The sequence below is a fragment of the Telmatherina bonti genome (assembly GCF_933228915.1).
Source record: "Telmatherina bonti genome assembly, chromosome: 3".
Taxonomy (NCBI): domain Eukaryota; kingdom Metazoa; phylum Chordata; class Actinopteri; order Atheriniformes; family Telmatherinidae; genus Telmatherina; species Telmatherina bonti.
This window is the reverse complement of record NC_136621.1, coordinates 24834669-24857022: the sequence shown is the minus strand read 5'-3', so window position 1 is coordinate 24857022 and position 22354 is coordinate 24834669. Positions and strand designations below refer to the sequence as shown.

Genomic DNA, 22354 nt, shown 5'->3' with positions numbered 1-22354 from the left:
TTCAGAGAGAATTGTGCTTTTTTCCTTTGTGACCACAGGTACAAAGCACTGCTCTGTCTAAAAGATCCACCACCTGCAGATGGAGAAAATTGTATTATCATGCTCCACAAGCTCTGTCCAGTCAAGACGGGCTCATACCAGGTGGGAGTCAGTAAGGTGAGCTCTCACATCAACACACACACAAACACAAGTTCAATTGTATTATCAACAGATACTGCTCAATTTTTCTCTGTATTTGCATTTGTGTTAGATTTTCCTCAAAGAGGACTTGTATCAGTTCTTGGAGGGGAAGCGTGACCGTGTGCTGGACATAGCTGCCATGACGCTACAGAGATATACCCGCATCTATTTTATCAGACGGAACTTTCTCAAATTCAGGCGCCGTGTGACTTTATTTGAAGCTCGCAGCAAAGGCTACCTGGCAAGGTAATGGGCACTTTCGAGAACAGCTGGTAGTATACATTTAATAGTTCATGAAATCTGTAATATTTTCATCATTCATCAAGAGGTGATGCCTTATATCCATCTCTGCAAAACATTTTTTTCAATTACTTTCTTGTTTTATTTTAAAGGAAAAAGAAAAATTAGACAGGATTTTCCAATTCTTAAATATATTAGTATCCTCCGTTTCTACCTGGAAGTTGACTCACCAGAACTTTCTTTAATGGCCTCGTCAAAACTTTCTTTAAACGCACCGCCCTGCTTGAGTCAGTAGATAGGAGTTTCAGACCCCGATTCAGCTATTTAGCCTTTAGTGTTTGGTTTCACTATGCCAAACAAGCTCTACCTTATCACAAAGACCTGCTTCTTTGTCCTTGATGTGAAGAGACAAGGCCAGAGAATTCAGGCTGTGCCCATCCATCAAAGGTGATAGATTTCTCATTTACTCCCAGTCCAGCAAAATCCAAGGATAATGCAAATTTGCACTCTCTTCTAGTGTGTTTTTAAAAAAATCACTAATAAAGTACTATAGTCTATGTTAAATGTTTTAATTCTGCAATACCAACTGCACACTCTGTAGTCTTAAGTGACATAGTGAGGTGTCACAAACAAATGGAAGGGCCCCTCATGGAGAATGCTTTATGAATGCATATTATGCATATTCTTTCTTCTCTCGGAATCTTTATGAATAATCCATTGTGGGGAACATTTTTCTCTCACCAGAAAAAAGTTTGTTCTGAGGAGGAAATACCTTATCAAGCTACGCTCTGCTGTGCTGCTAATCGTCAACCGCCAGCGCTACATGAGGGTATGCACACAGAGTTTGAGTGAATGGGGACTTTGCCGTCGACGGAAGAATTAAAAATGAACAAATGTGTGAAGTGTGATACTGTTGTCTTTCTGTCAGACAGTGGTGGAGCCTGCAAGGAAGGCGGAGGAGGTGAGTAGAGGTGGAAATGCAGGGAATATGTCCAAGGGAGGAGGGCGTGCTTTGCACAAAACAATGTGGAGCTTATAGTAAGATTTTGCATATGCACACACAGGATCGCGTCAATCGAGAAGTTGTAAATGTGACAACACTGCCTATACCAGCAGAGCTGGCTGGACTGTTGCAGGCTGCTTCAGGTTTGTGCACACACAAATACACAGAGGAGGCCTTGTGTCACCTCAAAAGTACCACAGTGAATAACTTATAATCACCTTCAAACAGAGTGTATCTGTCAATGAAAGCTTAGTTATAGCTGAGATTAACTTCATAAGCGTGTGTATGTGTGTGTGTGTTTTATAGGTTGTGAAGAACTGCATTCTGACTGCTTGGCAGTGGTCCAGGCTCCAAAAGTGCAGGTGGATCTTCAGCTGACACTACCTCTAGATGTCAACAATTACCTCATGACACACTATATCCGGGCCATGTTTCGGGTAAAAGCACACACACACATACACGGTACACACTGTAGTCTCTGAATGAATTCACATAGCACTAACCAAGACTTTATTTTCAAATGTAGTCATTTACATTATTTTAGGCACCTATAATTTAAGCTGAACAAATTCAAAATGATGTAGTTTTAGCAATCGAAATTGTGCAGAAGTGTCAAAACATAATTAATTGAGATGTGTGTATGTGTGTGTGTGTGTATTTGTATTGTAGGAGGCGTTGTTTGGGATGCTGACAGCTCCTCTGCAGAGTTCCCTGATGCGTCTGGATGAGGAGCTAAAACAAGGAGCCCTGAACATTTTCATTCTGGTACATGTTGTATTTGCTAGGAAACACCAACATCTACATTTAATTTCACACAACATAGATTCATTCTACTCTTAGATAGATTCTAGATAGATTACTTTTTTATAATTTAAAATAAAAATCAGTATACCAGAGATTATTTAATTATTTAATTATACGGCAGCTGATCCATAAAAACAATGTCATTAAAAAAAGTTTACAGCAACAGCAGTTATAAGGATATAAATGCCTGTTAATAGAAGTTGTGCATGGTGCACGGTCTCATATTAGTTAGCACTTTGCCCTCACATCAAGAAGGTTGGTGGTTTGAGCCACAGCTTGGGAGAGGTTTGAACAGTGGCCTTTCTGTGTGGAGTTTTAATGTTCTCCCTGTGTGTGTGTATGGGTTCTCTCTGTGTACTCTGGCTTCTTTCCATCATCCAAAGACATGTATGTTAAGTTGATTGATTACTTTAAATGATCCCTAGGAGTGTATGTGAGCATGAATGCTAATGTGTTGCCCTGTGATGGACTGGGGAGCTGTCCAGGGTGTACCCTGAGTCTCACTCAATGATTGCTGGGATAGGCTGCTGCTTCCCTGCGACCCTTAATTGGACAAAGCGTTTAAGAAAATGAATGAATAGTGCAGATGCTTAATTAAAGTTCCAGTGCCCAGTATGGCCTCATGTTGCTGGAATAAAACCAAATTCAGTGAGTAGTAAATGTGAGATATACTTTCTGGATGACGTGATCCTATCCTGTAGTTATATGACAACTTAAAGATTCCAGCATTACTTTTCCCATCCAATCAAGTTGATCAAAACCTCATATAAACTAGCATCTGTATCATTTTTGGAGCTCCTGTCATTAATTTTTATCCTACATGTAAAGTCAAAGGATGTGATATAAATAAATGATTCTTGTACTTTTTAGATACTCAGGTTTATGGGTGACCCAGATTTGAATGGGGCGCAGGAGAATCTGTTTGGGAACTACATCGTCCAGAGAGGACTTGCCAATCCCAGCCTCAGAGATGAGATACTGGTTCAGATAGCCAATCAGGTAAAAATTAAACAAACGATTAGTTATTTATTTGCACTAATTTGGCACGTTATCTGTATGTTCCTTCATTTACTTCAGCCTTGTCTTCTAGGTGTGGAGAAATCCGAACATCCTGAATTCAGAGCGAGGCTGGCTCCTCCTTTCCTCCTGTTTGTCTGCTTTCCTGCCCTCTCAAAGGCTGGCTAAATACCTGCTGAAGTAGGACATGCAGTCCTGAATATTTATTCCTCATATTAACATCTGTTATTCTACATTTTTGCTTCTTTAAACGTGTTTTACAGTAATTCATCCACACATTGTTCATTTTCATTGTTGCAGGTTTGTGTCAGACTATGGCCCAGACGGATACAACTGTGTGTGTCAGCACCATCTGCTTCAGGCCTTACAGCGGCTCAATGTCGGCCCAGAGTATGCTCGAACATATCCACCCTGTCTACTCGAATGGACCGCCAGTCGCAAGAAAGCTCACACTGTTCTGCACATACACTGCTTTGATGGTGAGATTACCAACAAAAAGTGCTCACGGGTGGTGATGTTAAACCATAGAAATGAAATCATGTGATATTAGCCATGAATTTACTGTTTTTTCTGTGATTACCTTTTGCTGACCCAGCCTGACCTCTCTCGCCAGTTGTTTTTTCCCTTTTACTTTGGTTTTCAACCTGAGCCAAGGCAAAGTTGATATCTGATATATATCATTTCCTCCTCTGATCTAGTTAATCTGTCCTTTGGCATTTTGGCAAGCGCACTGGGGATTAAACAACACCTGATACTCACTTCGGTTTACTGGCTGTGTTTATGTCTATCTGTGATGTTTTTGTCAGTGAGACAAGCCAATGAGGCTGGCGCCTATCATTTCATAGCCAAAATAGAATGTCTCTTAATGCATCACAAGATTGCACTCTGTCTCATAGTTGCAGTTTCATTGAATAATTACTGCATGACTGGAGCAATAGTTTTTCTTCCTCAGGTGTGTCCGTCTTGTGTCCGCTACATTCATGGACGACAGGAGAAGAGATAGCCAAAGACATCTTACAGCACAGGTATTGGTTTACTGGAAGAGAAAAGCATTACAAAGGAATACTGATGAAAGGAAACTGAAGGAAACATCTGAGTGTAACTGGTTGTTTTGTCTCTGTGTGTGTGTATGGGTGTAGAGGTGTGGTGGAGGGCCGACGAGGCTGGTCAGTGTTGCTGAAGGAACCGGCTCAGTGGGTTGAACTTGAAGGTTCTGACTATGTTTTGGACTTAATGTGCGACTTGGAGCTTCCTTCCGACTTCCCCAAACACAACAGTTACTTCATCATCTCTGCTCTGCAGCCAAGCAGAGTGCGATCCAATGCCAGCATGTGAGACCACAGACACGCACATTGCTGAGATTTTAATAAGCTTGCCAGCTGTCAGAGGTTTAAGGCTGTCACTATGTATAAGTGGTGGAAAGTTACTTAGTACACTGAAGTTCAAATATGCCATATTTTAAACTTTAATTAAATATGCTACAACAACATGCAACATGAAGATATAAAGGCTTACTGATGTTCTGGCCGCAGTACACAGTCTGCTAAGCTAGAAGGTGCCACCATATACACACAAGCACAATAAAGTTCTTTTTTACTTTTTCTCAGATCAATAACCTTGACAAAACAAACAAAAAACAACTTCCAGAAAGAGAGGGATAGGATCTGAGACCTGCTCAGTTTTATCTTTGTCAGAAAGATTTATGAGCTTTTTTAAAGGACACCTTAGGCTTCACTTTTGGTTTTGGTTGTTGTACGTATTGGTTTGAATTGCTGATGATCGTAGTTGTTTGTTAAGGTCGAGTAGCTACCCTTTAAAATACTGTAAATGTCCTGTACAATTTGTTTTAATCCATATTTTCATTCTATGAATTTGAAATTTAGAACATTTCAAGGGACTTTCAGTTTAAAACCCTTTCGGAAAATGTAACACTTGATTGAACTCCTTCACACAGGACTTAACGTTGGGGTAGTTGCATCTGTATGTAAGCCGATTCTGTGGCTTTGCAAGAGGTTCTGTTGATTTTACAACAGGGGTCAGCTATGGCAACTTTCATTTTTATGCACTTTAATCTAAAGTCTATTATTTTCTACTCTTTCAAAGAGGCGCTATGGAGGTGTCAATTGCAGCAATTCTCGTGCAAACTCTCCTCCACTCAGCTGTCAGTAGTGTTTATTTTCTGCTCCACTGATGGTGTATGTTTATTTATTTATTCATTAAGATTTAGTCATTTTGAATAGGAGATTGAACAAAGTGCAGGCGAGGTTAACGCACACCCAGTCCAACTGCCACACACACAGCCCACTCCTGATTGTTAGTGACTGTCTGATAAATATTAAGCAGCAGAGCATGTAACAGCATAAAAGACTAATTCTTTTCTCAAATGTTATCAGAGATCACAAGCAGAGCAGTGTGAGGGTTGAAGTCATTGCATTTCTTTCTTCTGTGCTTAATTTAAGGACTTTTCTTTTTTTTTGTTTGTTTTTCTTTTTTTGTTTCATAGAAGCCTGTTGGGTGGTGGTTTTGACATGCATGATGATGTAATTTCTTCATCCATACCTGGTTCTGATCAACTCAGTCAAGGTACGCGATATAACCAAACATATGAGTGCAAACACTCTATGATCAGAGTAGGCAACCAAATCCTCTCCTCTACTCCCTCCCTGCAGACTTGGATCACCAGAAAGGGATGGATCACTATCTTGACAGTCTTTTCGAACCGGTACTGTCTGACGGAGCAGGAGTAAGTAACATAATTCACTCATTTTGACACACTTGACAGCATAGGAAGAATATTCCGTCAACCATTTTGTATTAGTTTCTCAAAAATGAATGAAATATAAGTCTTAAGAGCTAGCTCGAAGCCTAATAACAGACAATCTAAATTATGTACAGATCCCACAGTTTTGCCACCAAATTCTGAATTTTCCCTGTCTTTGGGCCATCTCAATGAACAAGTATAACGCCTTAATCTGTATCTGGGATTCTCTCAAGATGCTAATGCATAGTGCAAAAACATATGCCAAAGTTTTACACACTGCCTCCCTGTAACCTTAACCTCTTCTCTAATATTAAGAAAAGAGGGTATACTGATGTCCTCTTTCACTACATTCATAAATCTCCTCTTTGGTCTTCGTAAAGGCCTCAGAGTTGGTAGTTCCAACATCACTGTCCTAAAAATATATTTACTGCCCCTCCTCATTATGGCAAGCCACTTTTATCTAGCCTCTCTGACTTTGTCTTCAAAACATCTAGCATGTGCTGTCCCTTTAAACCTGAAACTTTTCTCCACCCATTCCATCTTACTTGTACACATCTCTTCACTTCTTTTCCACTTTAACCATTGCCCTGGACTTTGAAGCCACAGAGTCCATCAGTATGTGTTTGTTAGTAGGATGGATTTGTACTGCATCAGTCTTATTCACAGCTAACGTTAGTATTTCACTTCTCTTTATTTGTTTATTTTTAATTGTTGGGTTGTAGTTGCTGAAGATTTAGATAAAACTTTATGTATTTAGTCAGAGCAGTGTTGCAGTGAATGCTGGCTAGGTTTGATCCATCAATCTCCAGCTGAGACGGTGATGTGGTTAATGTTAGCTGTGCTATCGGATGTGGCTGACAGGAATTAGCATGTATCAGGTGTGTTCTACAGACATCTCCTGCCCAGCAACCTATTACGTTACCCAGTTACCGTAACTGTCACAGCCACCGGATCACCACGGTGATTTCCCACCCAGGCAACATGAGGATCCGCTTACAAGGAACTGACACTTTGGCAAATGAAGAGCTTACTATTTAATGAGACATGGCCCACAAACACACACTGCTAAGGATTTATGGGTCAGAGCCTGATTTCTGATGGAGCAGTCACACAGTTAAGTGAGAGAAAAGGTTAATCAGGTAGTCAAAAATGCACAACTCAGTTAAAAACACTAAGTAGCACAGATAATTTATTAAATATATAACAAATATTTAAGGAACCAACTACTTACAACGTGCATGTATTGGCAGGTGAGATATGGTGTAGCTGTCATTTTTAGAGCTACCAAAAAATACTTTTTAAAATGAGTGACAGAGAGATGGAATAAATATATCTCTACGAACATTTTGATTTAAATTAAGAATCACCTTAATTTTCTACATTGCTTAGTCCAGTTCAGAGTCACAGAAACTGCAGCCTATCCCAGCCATTCCATTAGCAAGCAAGAGACAGGGTACACCCTGGACAAGTTGACAGTCCACCAAAGGCCCAATATAGAGAGGCAAACAACCATTAACACTCACACTTACTCCTAGGGACTATTTATAGTGACCAATTAACCTAACATGCAGGTCTTTGGACTGGGGGGGGAAGCTGGAGTACCATGCGTCCCACACTGTTTCCCACACTGCAACCTGTCCAGGTTTAATACTGGGGTAGATTCCAGCTTACCCAAAACATGAATGGGAATAAGTGGCATATGAAAATGAGTTAATGAAAGGATTAGACATTTCCCACTAGCATGACAGTATTCAGTACTTTTCATTTTCATTCAATTGTGAGATTTGAGTAATCTTTTCAAGAATACTTTAGGTAAAAAAAAAAAAAAAAAAAAATCCTTTTTTTTGTCTTTTAATTTGGTGGACTTCACCTTCATTTTTATGTTGAATTTGCGTCCTTTCTTCCCATGTTAAAACATTTGTCTGCCCTCACAGGAAGTAGAATCAGCTGCAGGACTGTCCAGCAGGATGAAGGGGGCTGGGGGAGTTGGTGGGAGATGGCAAGGGCAGGGGCAGTCCACAGGGCCTCCACCACCGCCTGGAGGTTTGTAACAAACAAATACACACCTGTTAAATATTCATACCTTTGCCACTTAAATGTACACACAAATAATTATTAAGTACTCATGCTTCACCTCTGACAGACACTGGATATGTGTGTGTGTGTGTGTGTGTGTGTGTGTGTGTGTGTGTGTGTGCGTGTTTTTGTGTCCACAGCTGTAAGAGTACTTCCTGTGGGAGGTGTGATGTTGCCACCTGTCGCTGCAGTGGCGCCTGTAACACCTGGTTTGTAGCAAATGTGGTGACAAATTTCCAAAAAAAAAAAAAAAAAATGAAACAGTCAAACATGATTTTGCATCCCGTCATCGTGTTTACTGTGTTCTTCCTCCAGATGCCCAGCCGGCTGTTTTGACTCAGCAGCAGCAGGAAATTGTCAACCAACAGGCCATCATCATGGTAACTCCTTCAGTTTTTATCTGCATCTTAATCTGTGTCACCATCTTTGCCATTGAGAGTCATGAGTCATTTTCTTGTTTCTCAGGCCCAGCAGATGACCATGCAAGCCATGGCTATAGTCAGCAGCCCAGTGTCAAGCCCCCCCACGTCCCCCATAACAAGCCCTCCCATGAGTCCTCTGCTCCATCACCCTCCAAGCCCATATGCCCCTTCAAGCTCATATGCTGTCATACCTCCAAGTCCATATGCAAACATCCCACCGAGCCCCTATGCCAACTTCACTCCGACTCCGTATGCTGCAGCAGACATCCTGCCCAGCCCTTATCCTTCTTCTGCTCAGCAGGGGCATACTGCATCACAGCCACAAACTCAGCTTCCTGCTGAGCCCCAGACTAAGCCCCCAGCCCAGCCTCGGCGTCAGATCCCCCAACCTGACCCTCTACTGAGCTCCACCAAAGCCGACAAAGCAGAGCTGATGCAGCCTAAAGCCAGCCCTGCAACGCTGGTCAGTAACTCTGAGACATGAGAGTTACCAGCTCACACTGACATACGGCAGTGTTTATCAAGGATGTTGTAGTTTTTATCATAAGCTTCCGAGCCCATCCAAGAGTAATGCACTATTTATGTACTTAATATGAAATGCATTTTTCTTTCTGTAGAAGGAAAAGTTTTTTTTTATTAGAAATTAAAAGAAGTGTTCCTTGGTAATGAGTGGTAACTCGTTAAAATAAAAAGAAGAAGAAAGAAAATGCATTGGCAAAAGATCCCAGATAGAAAACATACATTTTTTTCAGCCTAATGTCTCAGGGGAAATCAAGTCGATTTGAAAATGAAGCAAAAATCTTCAAACAGAAGTAAATATGGGGATGACGTAGATCTGGCTCTTAAACCTGATACTGAGGCTGGGGCTGTTTTCTCTGTTGTTGTTTTTTTTTATGTTTCTTGTTAATGAATATTTAGTTCTTTGAAATATTTTTTTCTTTCAGAGCAGTAATTCATATTTTATCTGATAGATTTCAGTTTTGTAAAGCTTCATATAATCAGCCTTGACAAACGGTCATGCCAGTCTTTGCCTGAGCACTGAAAAAAAATCAAACTAAATCCCAAGAGACGCTACACAAGGCTGTTAAATCTCAAGCACAAATTCTGTGTTGTCTGTCTGGGTTTTGCAGGCTAAGTCAGGAAAAGACAATGTACCCCGGAAAAATGCTCCAGGCGTTCTCATAAACAAGGAACCAGCCAGGAAATTTGGTATGAGCATGTGAGAGACACAAAGTTCATTCAGTCCCTTCAACTGAAACACATAGTTGGAAATGCTTGAGGCAACAGTGGATGGCTTACTGGCTGTGGTATTTCATGTGTGCATTTTGTGTGTGTGTTTTGTAGCCCCAGTGGCAACGTCTCCACCGCCCCCTGCTGGAGAAGTGGTGAAGTATTCAGACCAGACTGCAGATCACATCGTCCCCAGTCAAGACATCCAAGGTGACTGCAAGTTTAGATGTGGTGACTCAACCATTTTTTTTACAGTTTACAGCGGGAAACATTTGTGACCTGTTATTAATTTCCTGATTATTTTTCCTTGTATCTAAATCAGTGTTTGGGCTTGTTAAAAAATGTTAACTAGGATTCATTGTTATATGTCCACCTTAAGCTGATATGCTTGTTATCATTTTGAAGAAATCATCAAAAGGTACAACTCCCCGCCGCCACCCCAGGACCCACTTCCGCCTGGCAAGAGGTCAGTTTATATGGACACTCCAGCAAAAACTCAGAAACAGCAGTCATTTTTGTAAGATATGCGGATGTTTTATGCAGAGAACTTTATAGAAATTTAGGCCTGTAAATGTTGATTTTATCTTCAGTGAAACACAGGATCAAACAAACCACCAAATTATTATTTAGATGACTGCATTTGTGAATAACTGCATTTACACACATTAAGCTCACACAGATGACAAAGTGAATGATATATCAAGAGAAGAAGTCCTGAAAAATCTGACTGTAATGTTGTCACATTATGGATGCCTTTAGGAGACCAGATGGGAAGTTTAAAAAGAAGCAAACGCCTCGTGATGAAGCATTACAGATCCTCAAACCTCAGATGGACAACCCTCCTGCTCCACAAGTAAACATACACATCTGAAGCATGCAGTCACAGATAAAAATGAGCAGCACACACAACCATTTCAACACACACAGCAGAAATCAGTCAGTTAAGAAGCTGTGTGTGTGTGTGTGTGTGTGTTTCTCCAGCCCAAACGTCCTGTGGCACCTTCACCCTCCGCATCTGCAATGAAAGAAGCAGGGTTCAAACCCACCAAAAGCATCAAGCCAAGAGCATCTGATCGTCCCCTGCCCATACCTCCTCCAGGTACTTCCTCAAAGCTGCATCCGTCTGCATGTTCCATTTTGTGGATTTGTCCATTTTGTGTCTTTCTCACAAAAAACTAATTTTGTGTAGCTTTATGTGAACATACAACCTCAAAAAACACTGTTTCATCTTATAATTCAGCTATAGAGTACGTAGTCTTAATAAGTTTTCATCAGTTTATTTAACTGATTGCATTTAAAATGCACCAAAGAGGGAGGTCCTGCAAGTCACACGTTAGGCCCCATGCCCTGATCACACCAGACATTAGAGTTTATACGGGATGAGTCAGTCACAAGTGGATAGCTTTAAGTAAAAGAGAAAATTCTACCAGGTCATATTGATTGCTGTCTGACTGATCAAACCACACTCTGAGGTGGTCTGGGCTGCTTATGGGGACATATTTTATGTTGTGTGAAGATCGGAGTGCCTTGGGCCAAACTGACATGTAAGCCTCTGGGTGCGTGTAAAGATTTTATTTCTTACTGGGGTTTTTTTTCATCCAGAATGAATTTACACTTTGTGAAACTTCTGAAAACACAGGAAACGTAATGTACAGAAAACTTCCTCAGTGTTGTTTGTTTTCATTTCTATAGCATGCAGGCATAGAAATTTTTCTATGTCTCCTATGCATTTTGGTCTTCCAGGCTGCCTCCTTAACCGTTTCCCCAAACGTTTAGGACTGAGTCTGAAATTTTTCACTGGCATCTTAATTTAATAACAATACAAAAGATGTTACAAAAATAATTTATATCTAAATATATATTAACTTGTTTGTTGCCCACAGCTGGCCCTCAGTCCACTTCCTTTATGTGATGTGTGTGTGCAGATTAGCTCAGAGCTGTCTTCTTGTGATTGGTTGTTTAAGACATATTTTACTACCAGGTATGATCAGGACCTCAAATCCACAGGCAGAAGTCTTCTAGCAGCTGACAGGATTTTAGCAGTCAGGCTCCCACAGCTCAGGGACTCTATGTCTGAAGAGTGATGCAGGCAAAATCAGTCACATCTTTGAAATCATTATAGCCTTCACCAAGGAGGTTATGTTTTTGCTGGCATTTATCTGTCTATCTGTCTGTATGTTAGCAGCTTTAAACCAAAACTACTGGACAGATTTTCATGACTTTCTTTTCCCTGAGAAAGGTTCCTGATCTAACTTAGATTCCATAAAATTTTGTCAGTGCTCTAGGTCACCATGTGGATCCAGGAATTTTTTGAAGGAATCTTTATCATTGCCAGATTGCGCAGATTTTCAGTATATATGCATATGACTCCACAATAAATTGTCAGGATGCTTGGCCAAAATAAATAGGAGATGTTCTCAACAGGTTTTACAAGATACCAAAGATAGGTCTATATCCTGGCAAAATTCTAAATACTGCAATCCTGAACAGAAAAAAATAGGGGCTCTTGGAGTTTTTATCACTGAAACAGAACAAATTCAGATATAAACACAATATGGGCAAGACACTGTGGATTGATTATCAGTGAATCCAGGAATTTAATAGAGAATACGTATACAATTAATCTACGATGGACTGGCGACCTGTCCAGGGTGTACCCTGCCTCTTGCCCAAAGACTGCTGGGATAGGCTGCACCTCCCCCATGACCCTTAGTCAGACTAAGCGGTTAGGATAATAAATGAATGTATGAATTTACAATTAATTTAAGCATTTAATAGCAAGTGCAACCTTACAAAAAATGTTAAATAAAAGCAATTGGAACATGATAAATTCAGTATTGGTATTTTCCCTCTGAGCATGTCAGTATGCTAAAGCTAGCACTGTAGAGTCTCACTGAATAGCCAGCTGTTTATTTTGTTTCAGACGAAGTGAAGGTAACAAAAACATGTTTGATCTAGTTTCTCGAGAGCTTCCAGTGGAAATGGAAACCATCCAGACACAGCTTTATCAAAGCACCAATGAGGAGCACTACACCTACACCAACGTCCCCTGGAGACTATATCTAAGAAAGGAGGTTAGCATCTACACAAATACACAAACAATGAACATTTTTAGATGACCCAGTGTGTTAAGCACTAAAGCTGTAAGTACTACCTTTTCTTGTCTGTGTGACTGCAATTTCAATCAAGAACAAAACAATTGTCATTAAGGAAAGGTTATTTTTCATGTGCAGGTATTTTATCCCAAAGACAGTTTCAACAATCCTCTGGTGCTTGATCTTATTTTCAAACAGGTACATATTCCTCATTTGCTATTTTTAACTTATTGCCATATTGTGCTTGGTAAGTTTTGGTAATAACTGAAAAATCCTAGGATCATTCACCTAAATGATGATAAAAATTCCTTTTCTTTTCTTCTTTTCTCTCCTGCAGATAGTGAATGACACCCTGTCAGAGGCTTGTGTCCGCATCACTAGGGATGAAAGGCAGAAAATGAAAGCCCTTTTCGGTAGTCTGTCTGTTCCTCCTGGGGGTATTTCTTATGACTCTGCGCTCTAATTCAAACACATCTATCTGACATTTATGAATTTGTGTCTTCTTGTGTGAATGACAGCTAAATATGGTGTCGAGCAGAATATGGATCCAGTGGAAGAGCACGTGAAAAAAACAATTGTGACAGCAGCCAGGGAAACCTGGGAAATATACTTCTCCCGACTCTTCCCTGCCTCGGTGAGGGTGGTGGTGGATTTTTATAGGAGATAATCACTTGGTGTGTTATTTTAGTTTTTAAACCTCTCTTTGTGAATGTGTGTATCTGTGTGAGTGCAGGGCAGTGTAGGAACAGGTGTGCAGGTATTGTCAGTGTCGCACAGCGGTATTAAATTGCTGAAGACTGTGAAAAGCAGTGCTGCAGCTCCAGACTACTTCAGAGTCTTACGTCCATACACGTAAGTACTGCTCTTTGATACATACTGGCATTTCTCTATCATGCTCACAAAGTCAGGTGTGTTGTCAGGTGCACAAGCAAACATCAAACTATCCTGATTATTTTAGAAGAATACTGATACCTGGGTGAAGTGTTACAAGTTTTGGATTTTTAAGATGACTAATCAACTAATCCTTTATAGTGATCATCATTTTTGTGGCTGATACAGCATATTTGCTGCTGTGTGTATAAAGTGTGACCTCATATTTTTCTTGTTTTTTGGTTGTTGTTTTTTTTAGCTATGCAGACATCCTGTTTGTAACTATTCCATCTGAGAACATGTTGGAGTTCAATTTGGCCAATGAGAAGCTGATCCTGTTCTCTGCAAAAGCATTGCAAGTCAAACACCTCATAGACACCTTCATCAATGAGATCAAAAAGGTACAGCCCATACAGTAAACACACATACACCCATGTTTTATGCCAGATGCAAACTGAAATCGCACATTTCTCTTAGGACTCAGACTACGTAATTGCAGAGCGTAACTTTGTGAAAGACGACCACTCGATGCTTAGTTTCCATAAAGGTGACATCATCAGGCTGCAGGTTATGGATGGGCTGGAGAAAGGTGAAACACTGCTAGACTCTGTGTACTATTACATGCAGGGTAAATCTATAATCTAAAAATATGAAGGAATGCTGCCTCCTCCAGGTCACAGCTACGGTTGCGTGGTGAGGAAGAAAGTTGTGTTTTTGGAAGAGCTTAAAAGAGACACACAAGACTTTGGTGAGTTTTGAAGTGGTCAAATCCCTTAACTTCAACCACAAACTGAATCAGATCAACAAATTCAACATCTTTCCATGAAGTGGCAGATGTTAGTCTCAAATATAAGCACAGTGAAGACGGCTTTGAAATATAACCTGGACTGTGTCTGTGTACCCTGGAGATGTAATGATATTTTTTAGCTAAGGGGAGAAAAAGCTGCAATGACACTGACAGCGCCCACAGCACTCTTTAAACACAATATTGAATCTGAAAATTATTTTTCCAGATGAAAGATGCTGAAGCAATTTGAAATATATTGATTCATGTTCTTTCTTGGGGACATAAAAGATGAAATAGGATCACAGATGTCAAACAGATACTGCATAAGATGGACTACAGAGAAAGCAAATCTGCACACAAATGTGCAATTCATAGTTGATAGTTTTGGAGCCTTTTTTTTCTTTGATCACTGCAATCTGTCTTCAGAAATGTTACATAAATAATATAGGGTAGAAATAAGTTTAATATCTGAGCAGGGAGGATTTGTTACACCCAATTTATGACACTTCTGGTAGCCTTTCTGGCTGGTGTCATCATACTACCAATTTGCTGTAACATTATGACGACCTGCCTAATATGTTGTATGTCTTTGTCATGATGCCAGAAAAGCCCTGACCATTCTGGGCATTAACAAAGGATATTTGCGGGCCATATTTTCAAAGTAATATTCTTGTAAAAATGCCAGCATGTAGAACTTGGCATTTTATCAGGCTGAGAAGCATTGCTCACCTTCATCTGTTTGTGATTTTAATGTTAATGGATCATCAAGAAAAGATAGTTGCATGTTTGTATGTAAAACTGAGCTAAATAAATGTCTCTGAATACATAAAGCTGGTAAACTCTTAAGATTACATTTGAATGGCAGGTTGCAGCAGAACGAGTTAAAAAGAACAGATAAGGCCAATGGAAAGCAGAATCTGTAGCAGGTCTGTGTGTCAGGTTATCAGTAGAGCAGCAGAGGGGAGGCAGGTCTTGTAAATGATAAAGAAAGGCATGCAGATAATAATCTCACATGCTATTGGAGGAAAGGCAATGGTGGTGGGGAAGATGGTTTAGTAGTCAGGTGGGTATTCTCATGAAAACTGTCTGTTTATGTATCAGGTTGGAAGTTTGGTGCCGTGTTTGGGCGTCCCGGTGCATTCCCGTCTGAGTGCGTCCATCCCGTTGCTCCTCCTGACTTTCTGACACTGCCGTTGGACCGGAAGACAGAGCCTCGAGGTGGTGCTGGACAGTTTGCTGTGTCATCAGCTGTTGCTGTTGCTGTGGCTTCCACTATGGCTGCACATGAGATAGACCAAACCATCGAGGTTCACATGCAGAAACACACACATACACACAAATGCAATTCTGTCTTTATAGCAGTCAAACTCAGCTTGTTTTTCCCTGTCCATCTTTGCCTCTCAGAAAGTTTCCCTCGATGGCTTTTCTGATGGAGATCTGGATGAAAGGGCCCTACAGGATAGTAAATATGATATGTTGGAGTTTGCCAAGAAGTTCTTTAGACAAGCAACCAGTGGGAAGGGGTGAGACTGTCACAAACGTACAAAAACGTTTAAAACCTTTTCATGTTGGCATTCAGTATTAAGTAGCCTAATCATATACATTGACACTAATTATTTAAGTACAGTTTTAAAATACCACGTTACACACTTTAACACATTTTTTCAAACACTATCTTATTTTTCACTAAATTCAGCTGACTAATTTTTCTATGTTATCAATTATCAGGAACATTTTTCTCCTCAAGATTTGCTTATTGATATTGTTGAACACATAAAATCTTCACAGTCAGTCCAGGAATATTTATTCTCATACCTGATTTTTCTGTAACTGAAAAGTAAAACAAAAATTCAAAAACAATAGAATTTCTGTCCTTTTAAAACTACTCAGTGATCCATAGAGCCACCTTTCCTTCTAGCACCTGTCAGAGGCCTCTGTAAGTGTCTTGATCTGTTCACGACCAGGTTTCACTGCAGCAGTTACTGCAGCCTCCCAAATGCTGCAGAAAGACATATTTTCTTCCCTTGCTGTAAATGTCATGACTGAGAAAAGACGGAAGATTTTTGATAGAAATTCAGTCATGTGAGAAGGGGATGTGGTCATCTTTAAAGCCTGTGCTGACTCGTCACACCGTGGAGTGTTTGGATGCCCGTGACGGAGAATTGTCCTGCATAGAAATCACAGCTTAGTGGAAACAGACTTATTTCTGTTTAACTGCTTGAAGAAACCATCTTCCAGAAACTGGCAGGAGGTTTGGGAGTTGGTTTCTTTAGCACGTCCGCCTTCCAAGACTGTCCATGTATTTCATCTTCAATAATTACATCTGATGCAAAGTGTCCTAATTCACTCTGCTGGAGTCTGACTCGCACTGGTGTGTATCAGCACAGGTGGATTCATCTGCTCTAACAAGAGAAACCCTCATTTTAACTTAAAATTTTATATTTTGAGAAAATTTTAGAAATCCATTTTTGGGGTTTTCTCAGTTGTGATACTTTAAATTGTTAATCTTATTAAGGGCTGATCACATTTAAGCTTGGTTTACTTATAACCAAATTTTGGTGCATTATTTTCAGTGTTTTATATGAGTAAATTGTTAACAACATGCATCTAAAGGCAGCACGTTGTGACTGGTTTTGTTCTCAGAGATTCCCTGAAGAGCAAAAGCAAGAACAGAGACTCCAGAGAGCCCACTGAAATGATCAAGTTCTCTAAGGTGCCTTGTCCTTCCCATCACCACCTCACAGCAACGACAGTTCATTAAATTGTTCAGATTACATTTTGCTGAAATGATTTTGTCCTTTGCAGACTCCTCTGAGTGAATCTCTGATAGAGTTCACAGACCCAGCCATGAACAGGGTTGCAGCTGATCTCTTCCTTTGTAAGTTTTTGCCTTTTCTCATGTGTACTCTCACTGCAGTCTCGTGTCTGTCTGAAGTTGTCGTTTTCTTTTTGAGTTCTTGTTTATCAAATTAAGGAGACTCTAGGACAACCTTAATATTCTGACATTCAATGGAGAATAGATTAATTATTCCTATTTACATAAATTTGTTTTAAAATACCACTTCACTTACTTCCAGCTCCAAAACTGTCCTGAAGAGTCTTTATGTTTTGATCAACATTTAGCAAACTAATTTATTCTATTATCAATTTCTTTCTTTCTCTTTCTTTCTTTCTTTCTTTCTCTTTCTTTCTTTCTTTTTTCTTTCTTTCTTTCACTAATGCAGCTCTTTCTCTTACTTAAATGTGTATTTATACAAATGTACTGGCTTACTGATGCCTTGCTCTGTGGCACTCGTGTAAGGCAGACAAACATCTTGTGTTTTTTAACTGTTTCATGTACAATGAATTAATCTTTCTTTGTCACAAGGCTATGTCATCATAAATTATTGCTGGCCAGCAGATACATTACATGATGTTTTTTATATGACTTTGTCCCTTACTGACCTATTAGAGGCACAGCCTTAGCTTCATGGACAAGATAAAAATTGTTGACATAAAAGCAGCTTTGGTCAACCAAAGCACTCTATAAATAGAGATGTATGGTATGATATGGTTGTTACTTAATCCAATCTGAGTTTCTGAAAGTTCAGATTAGTGTGTGTGAATACAATGTCCTGTGTAGCTTGTAACAAGCCAGGTGACATGGCACCTTGGCCGTTTAAAAGAAGAGATGAGTATAGTTAATATGTGAGTGTGTGTGTGTGTGTGTGTGTGTGTGTGTGTGTGTGTGTGTGTATGTGTGTATGTGTGTGTGTGTGCATTTTGTGCAGGTATCATGCGCTTCATGGGTGATTCTGCACCAAGGGGTCTGGCAGAACATGAAGTGGTCAGCACATTCCTGAAGGTCAACATCCCTATCATTTTTTTCTTGCATTATCATTTTCTCAGACTGTATGCAAAGGCTCTTGCAAAATACTGACGCCTTGGTATTTTCAATTTAGAAGGGACCATATGTTGTCAACATGGTTAGATTCACAGATAAGTCAAGCCATGGTTACAGTTTGATTGGACTCAGTTATTGATCCACAACCTTTTTTTCCAGTGTACATGAATAGGAGAGTAATTGTCATTAATTGAACTAAATTTCACACTGTGATGTTGTGAAATTCTGCCCTTTCTAACTTTGTGGGTGATCATTATGCAAGAAAGTGTAGGTTAATTCAATGCCTAGATGTTGTCTTCAAGGTATTTGAATGGTAATTTTGTCAGATGATAATGCAGTTATAAAAAGGATTTGATTAGAGTATGCAACTGTCTGAAAATGCTCTACGTAACTGCAAATTGTTCAGTCAATTGTCTTATTGTGCTGCTTTTCAGTTGTATTTTCTGACACATTTACCTGTCTGAATATAAAACAAGACACTATCACACATATTAATGAGAGAAAATCACTGAGGAAGTTGAATACACTTTGGCTTTACTGTTTCATATAGAATTATATGAAAATATGAAGCTTAGGAGCTTGGGCACTGAGCTTTGATTCTACTGGAATTCATACATACTGGAGTTATTTGACTACCACCTACATTATATGTCCAATCTACTTTTGATTAAGTTTAGTAGGGCTTTCAATAAGACTGACATGCCTTTTTAAAAGTCCATTTTGATTTGACTAAGTATTTGAGCTGTAAAGAAACAATCTGATTGAACGGCTCTGAATCTGAATTTGACTGCTGCTTTTCATCATTTTCACTGTTTGAGTTTCCAGTCAGTGGATGAGTTTTATTGTTTTATAGACTGCATCAGCTGTTCAGTTGGTCATACTGCCGCAATCTTAAAATAAAATTTAAGATAACAAGACATAAAGCAGAAGTCTGGATGTGTATTTAAGCTGCTGAAAATCATAGTGAACCTTAAACCAACTTAAGATAGCCAGATACTGAGAGCAACAAAGAGGAAAACTGAAACTAAATAAATCAGATATACCACAACATGCACCATCTGAGTGAATGTAATGTTCAGTGTGAAAGTATGAGAAGAGTTAAAATAAAAATAAAGTATAATTTAAATAGAGAAATAGTAATATGTTTGGTCCAGCAGATTTTTATCCATCTTCTGTTCTGCCTGAACTTACAGTGCTGCAGGGAATCCAGAGGTATACTAAATCTACATTAAATGTATTTCACATTTGACCTCATCTTCCTCATATAGTGTAGATGAGTACTTAAAAGATAATGGGACTTGTACTTAAGAATTCATTATGAGTTTCCTCTGGCCATTTTGGAAATTCCATTAAAAATTAGACTTTTTTCCAGTATATATAAGAACTTAGAGAAACTTAGGATGTAGATAGTTTATAGTAACATTTCACAATCCTCATCTTAAGGCAGAATAAGGATGGAGTGATGATCTTTGGTCTTATGTTATATTAAATGTGTGTGTGCATGTGGTGTGTGTGTCTGTGTTTCCCTCAGCTGATAGGAGAGTTCACCTTAATGAGGGATGAAGCTTACTGCCAGCTCATCAAACAGCTTACTGCCAACACTAGCTCCAAACCGTAAGTCGGCTGGCCATGCACTATGTACACATCACACACCAACACACGGCACATGTTTCTTTGGTCTCTGAGCTTGTGATCCTGAGCATGTCGGTTCACTCTTGTGCTCTGCAGCGATAGTTGCCAACGAGGCTGGAGGCTGCTGTATATCCTCACTGCATTCCAACGCTGCTCTGAAGTCCTCAAGCCCTTTCTGCTGAAATACCTGCAGCAGGCTTCTCGCAGCGCCGGGCAACAGTATCAGGGTAAAAACATTGACAACATCTAGTATATAGTTGCACTTCATACTACCAAAGTCACCATTTGTGATTTGTTTTAAAAATTTCAGGTATTGCTAAAGCATGTGAGCAAAATCTAAAGAAGACGTTCCACTACGGCGGTCGCACTGTTCCACCAAACAACATGGAGCTGAAGGCTATGATGGTTAGTACCTCCTTTTATTTGTTTCCAAGGGTGCAAAAATACTGAAATCTCTCACATCAATAAAGTTACTAATGGTATAAGTGCACAGATTCTCTGTTAAACATTAAAGCAGCAACCAGTAAACATAGGAGCAGCAGAATGAACGAACGAATGAATTTGACAAGAACATGCACAGCAATCACATAACCTCAAAGAAAAACAGGTTTGGTGCCAGGCTACTATTCACCTTCTGTTTCTGGACGGGTAGTTACAGCCTACACACAGACATTTACACATTTGTATAGGTTTTTTTGGGACTGCGACCACTTTTTGGTAAAAGCATTTCACCAAACATTGTATGTTTGTGCATATAATTAATTCATTTGGAAAAGTGTCACACAGTCTTGAGGTTTTGTAAGACTGGACGAATGATGTTTTATGTCTGAGAACACTGAATTCCCCTCTCGTTGCATACCGTGTCTTCCTAGATGTTTTCTCTGAATTTTAAATACAAAAGAAATGTTGAAATATTTTATCATATTTTCAAATTTAGAGTTTTTAAGGATGTTACAGTGATGGGACAGTGTAGGCTATTTTGGTCATGAATTTTGAGTGTTCTCTTGTATCATGTTATCATGTTTCAAAAGTTTAGGAGATATTATCCTGAATGTGTCGGAGACTAGATTGCAATACAACATGAAAAGTGTGGAATAATCAGTGTAAACATAGATGTTGGAGGCTTCATAAGTCAAAGTATGTCTATTATGTTTAAAATAAACATAATAGTTCTAGAGTTTTTTATACCAAAGATTTCATTCCAGCTCAACCCCTAGATATTTGACTTCAGTGACATTATTTATGCTTTGCTTATTTGAAAAATCTGAGGAAAAGAGGAAAGTTTTTATTTACTAAAATTGAACATGGAAATAGTTTTGTCAACATTTAGGGTTAGATTGTAAATTCATCACCATTTAATAACTGTCTGCAATTCATTTGTTAATTTGAAAGCAACCTATTTTTCATTTCTTCTGAGTGGAGCACAATGTCATCAGCATGCAGCCCAAGTCTTCATGCATGTACATAGGTGAAAGGTAATTTATACAGAAAAGTAGGGATCCTAAAATAGACCCCTGAGGAATTCCCTTTGTAGCGTTTTAAATGTAGATTTAATGGGGTCCACCTTAACCCACTGATAGAGGATGCTTAAAAAGATTTTATCCACTTTGTGTTTGTACTGAGATGTCATATCTGTTTAGTTTGCCTAGTGAAATATTATGGTTCACAGTTTCAGTGGCTCTTTATAGATGAAGGAAAACTGGTCCAACCATTCCCATTTCATTATAAAAGGTTAGTTTGCGTTGAATATAAAACAGAATTTGTGTCTAAATGAGCCGTAAGTTGCTCAGCCACAATTTTTTCAAATACTTTTTAAGCAACTAGAAGAATGCTTATTGGCCAAACAAAAGCTTATTTGCTAATTGTTACCCAATTTAAATATAGTTGCTATCTTTGCAGGGTTAAGGGGAGCAGGAAATGAAGCAGAATAGCCACATTCAGGATAAAATTATGGCATTCAGACTCTAAATGATACACTTGTCATCATTCAGGACCAGTCATGTAAAAAAAAACAGGTTAATGTTATGTAAAATGTTGATTTTCTTTTAAGTCAGCAGTAAAATGTTTAATTAATACATTTGAACAGATATGCATGATGCTCATGAAAAAGTGTCTAAATAAACACTACTTGACAAAATACAGAATATTGACATGAGTATTTTCTTAAATTAAGTTGGTTTTTTTTTTTTTTTTAAAAAGTCCTTTAGTAAGGTGACTTCGGCAGCTATACTTGTCGCTGCTATGTATGCCTCTGGGATGTGTAGTTTTAGGTCCAGCAACCATTTTGAGTATTGGTGGCTGCTGGACTGGGACCTCTGATGAGGTCACACTGTCTTTTTTCCCACATGATTTCT

The 22354-nt window shown here is 39.2% G+C and overlaps 1 protein-coding gene across 1 annotated transcript in view; it reads left to right on the top strand.

Moving 5' to 3' along the window:
* The window catches only part of myo15ab (myosin XVAb), a gene marked incomplete at both ends in the record, with an annotated part of 54140 nt that overhangs the window by 23650 nt on the left and 8136 nt on the right, over positions 1 to 22354 (top strand). The window contains 39 exon segments of the mRNA XM_079238276.1: positions 39 to 156; positions 251 to 426; positions 1165 to 1249; positions 1349 to 1381; positions 1485 to 1566; positions 1730 to 1860; positions 2093 to 2188; positions 3098 to 3226; positions 3318 to 3424; positions 3545 to 3723; positions 4197 to 4269; positions 4384 to 4575; positions 5748 to 5827; positions 5914 to 5987; positions 7940 to 8048; positions 8222 to 8290; positions 8397 to 8461; positions 8547 to 8966; positions 9634 to 9712; positions 9848 to 9943; positions 10139 to 10199; positions 10493 to 10586; positions 10715 to 10832; positions 12692 to 12807; positions 12967 to 13026; positions 13166 to 13241; positions 13347 to 13462; positions 13562 to 13680; positions 13958 to 14099; positions 14176 to 14287; positions 14372 to 14446; positions 15587 to 15792; positions 15890 to 16008; positions 17129 to 17198; positions 17291 to 17363; positions 18256 to 18329; positions 19900 to 19982; positions 20097 to 20227; positions 20311 to 20405. Coding sequence (XP_079094402.1) covers positions 39 to 156; positions 251 to 426; positions 1165 to 1249; positions 1349 to 1381; positions 1485 to 1566; positions 1730 to 1860; positions 2093 to 2188; positions 3098 to 3226; positions 3318 to 3424; positions 3545 to 3723; positions 4197 to 4269; positions 4384 to 4575; positions 5748 to 5827; positions 5914 to 5987; positions 7940 to 8048; positions 8222 to 8290; positions 8397 to 8461; positions 8547 to 8966; positions 9634 to 9712; positions 9848 to 9943; positions 10139 to 10199; positions 10493 to 10586; positions 10715 to 10832; positions 12692 to 12807; positions 12967 to 13026; positions 13166 to 13241; positions 13347 to 13462; positions 13562 to 13680; positions 13958 to 14099; positions 14176 to 14287; positions 14372 to 14446; positions 15587 to 15792; positions 15890 to 16008; positions 17129 to 17198; positions 17291 to 17363; positions 18256 to 18329; positions 19900 to 19982; positions 20097 to 20227; positions 20311 to 20405 — 4333 coding nt within the window.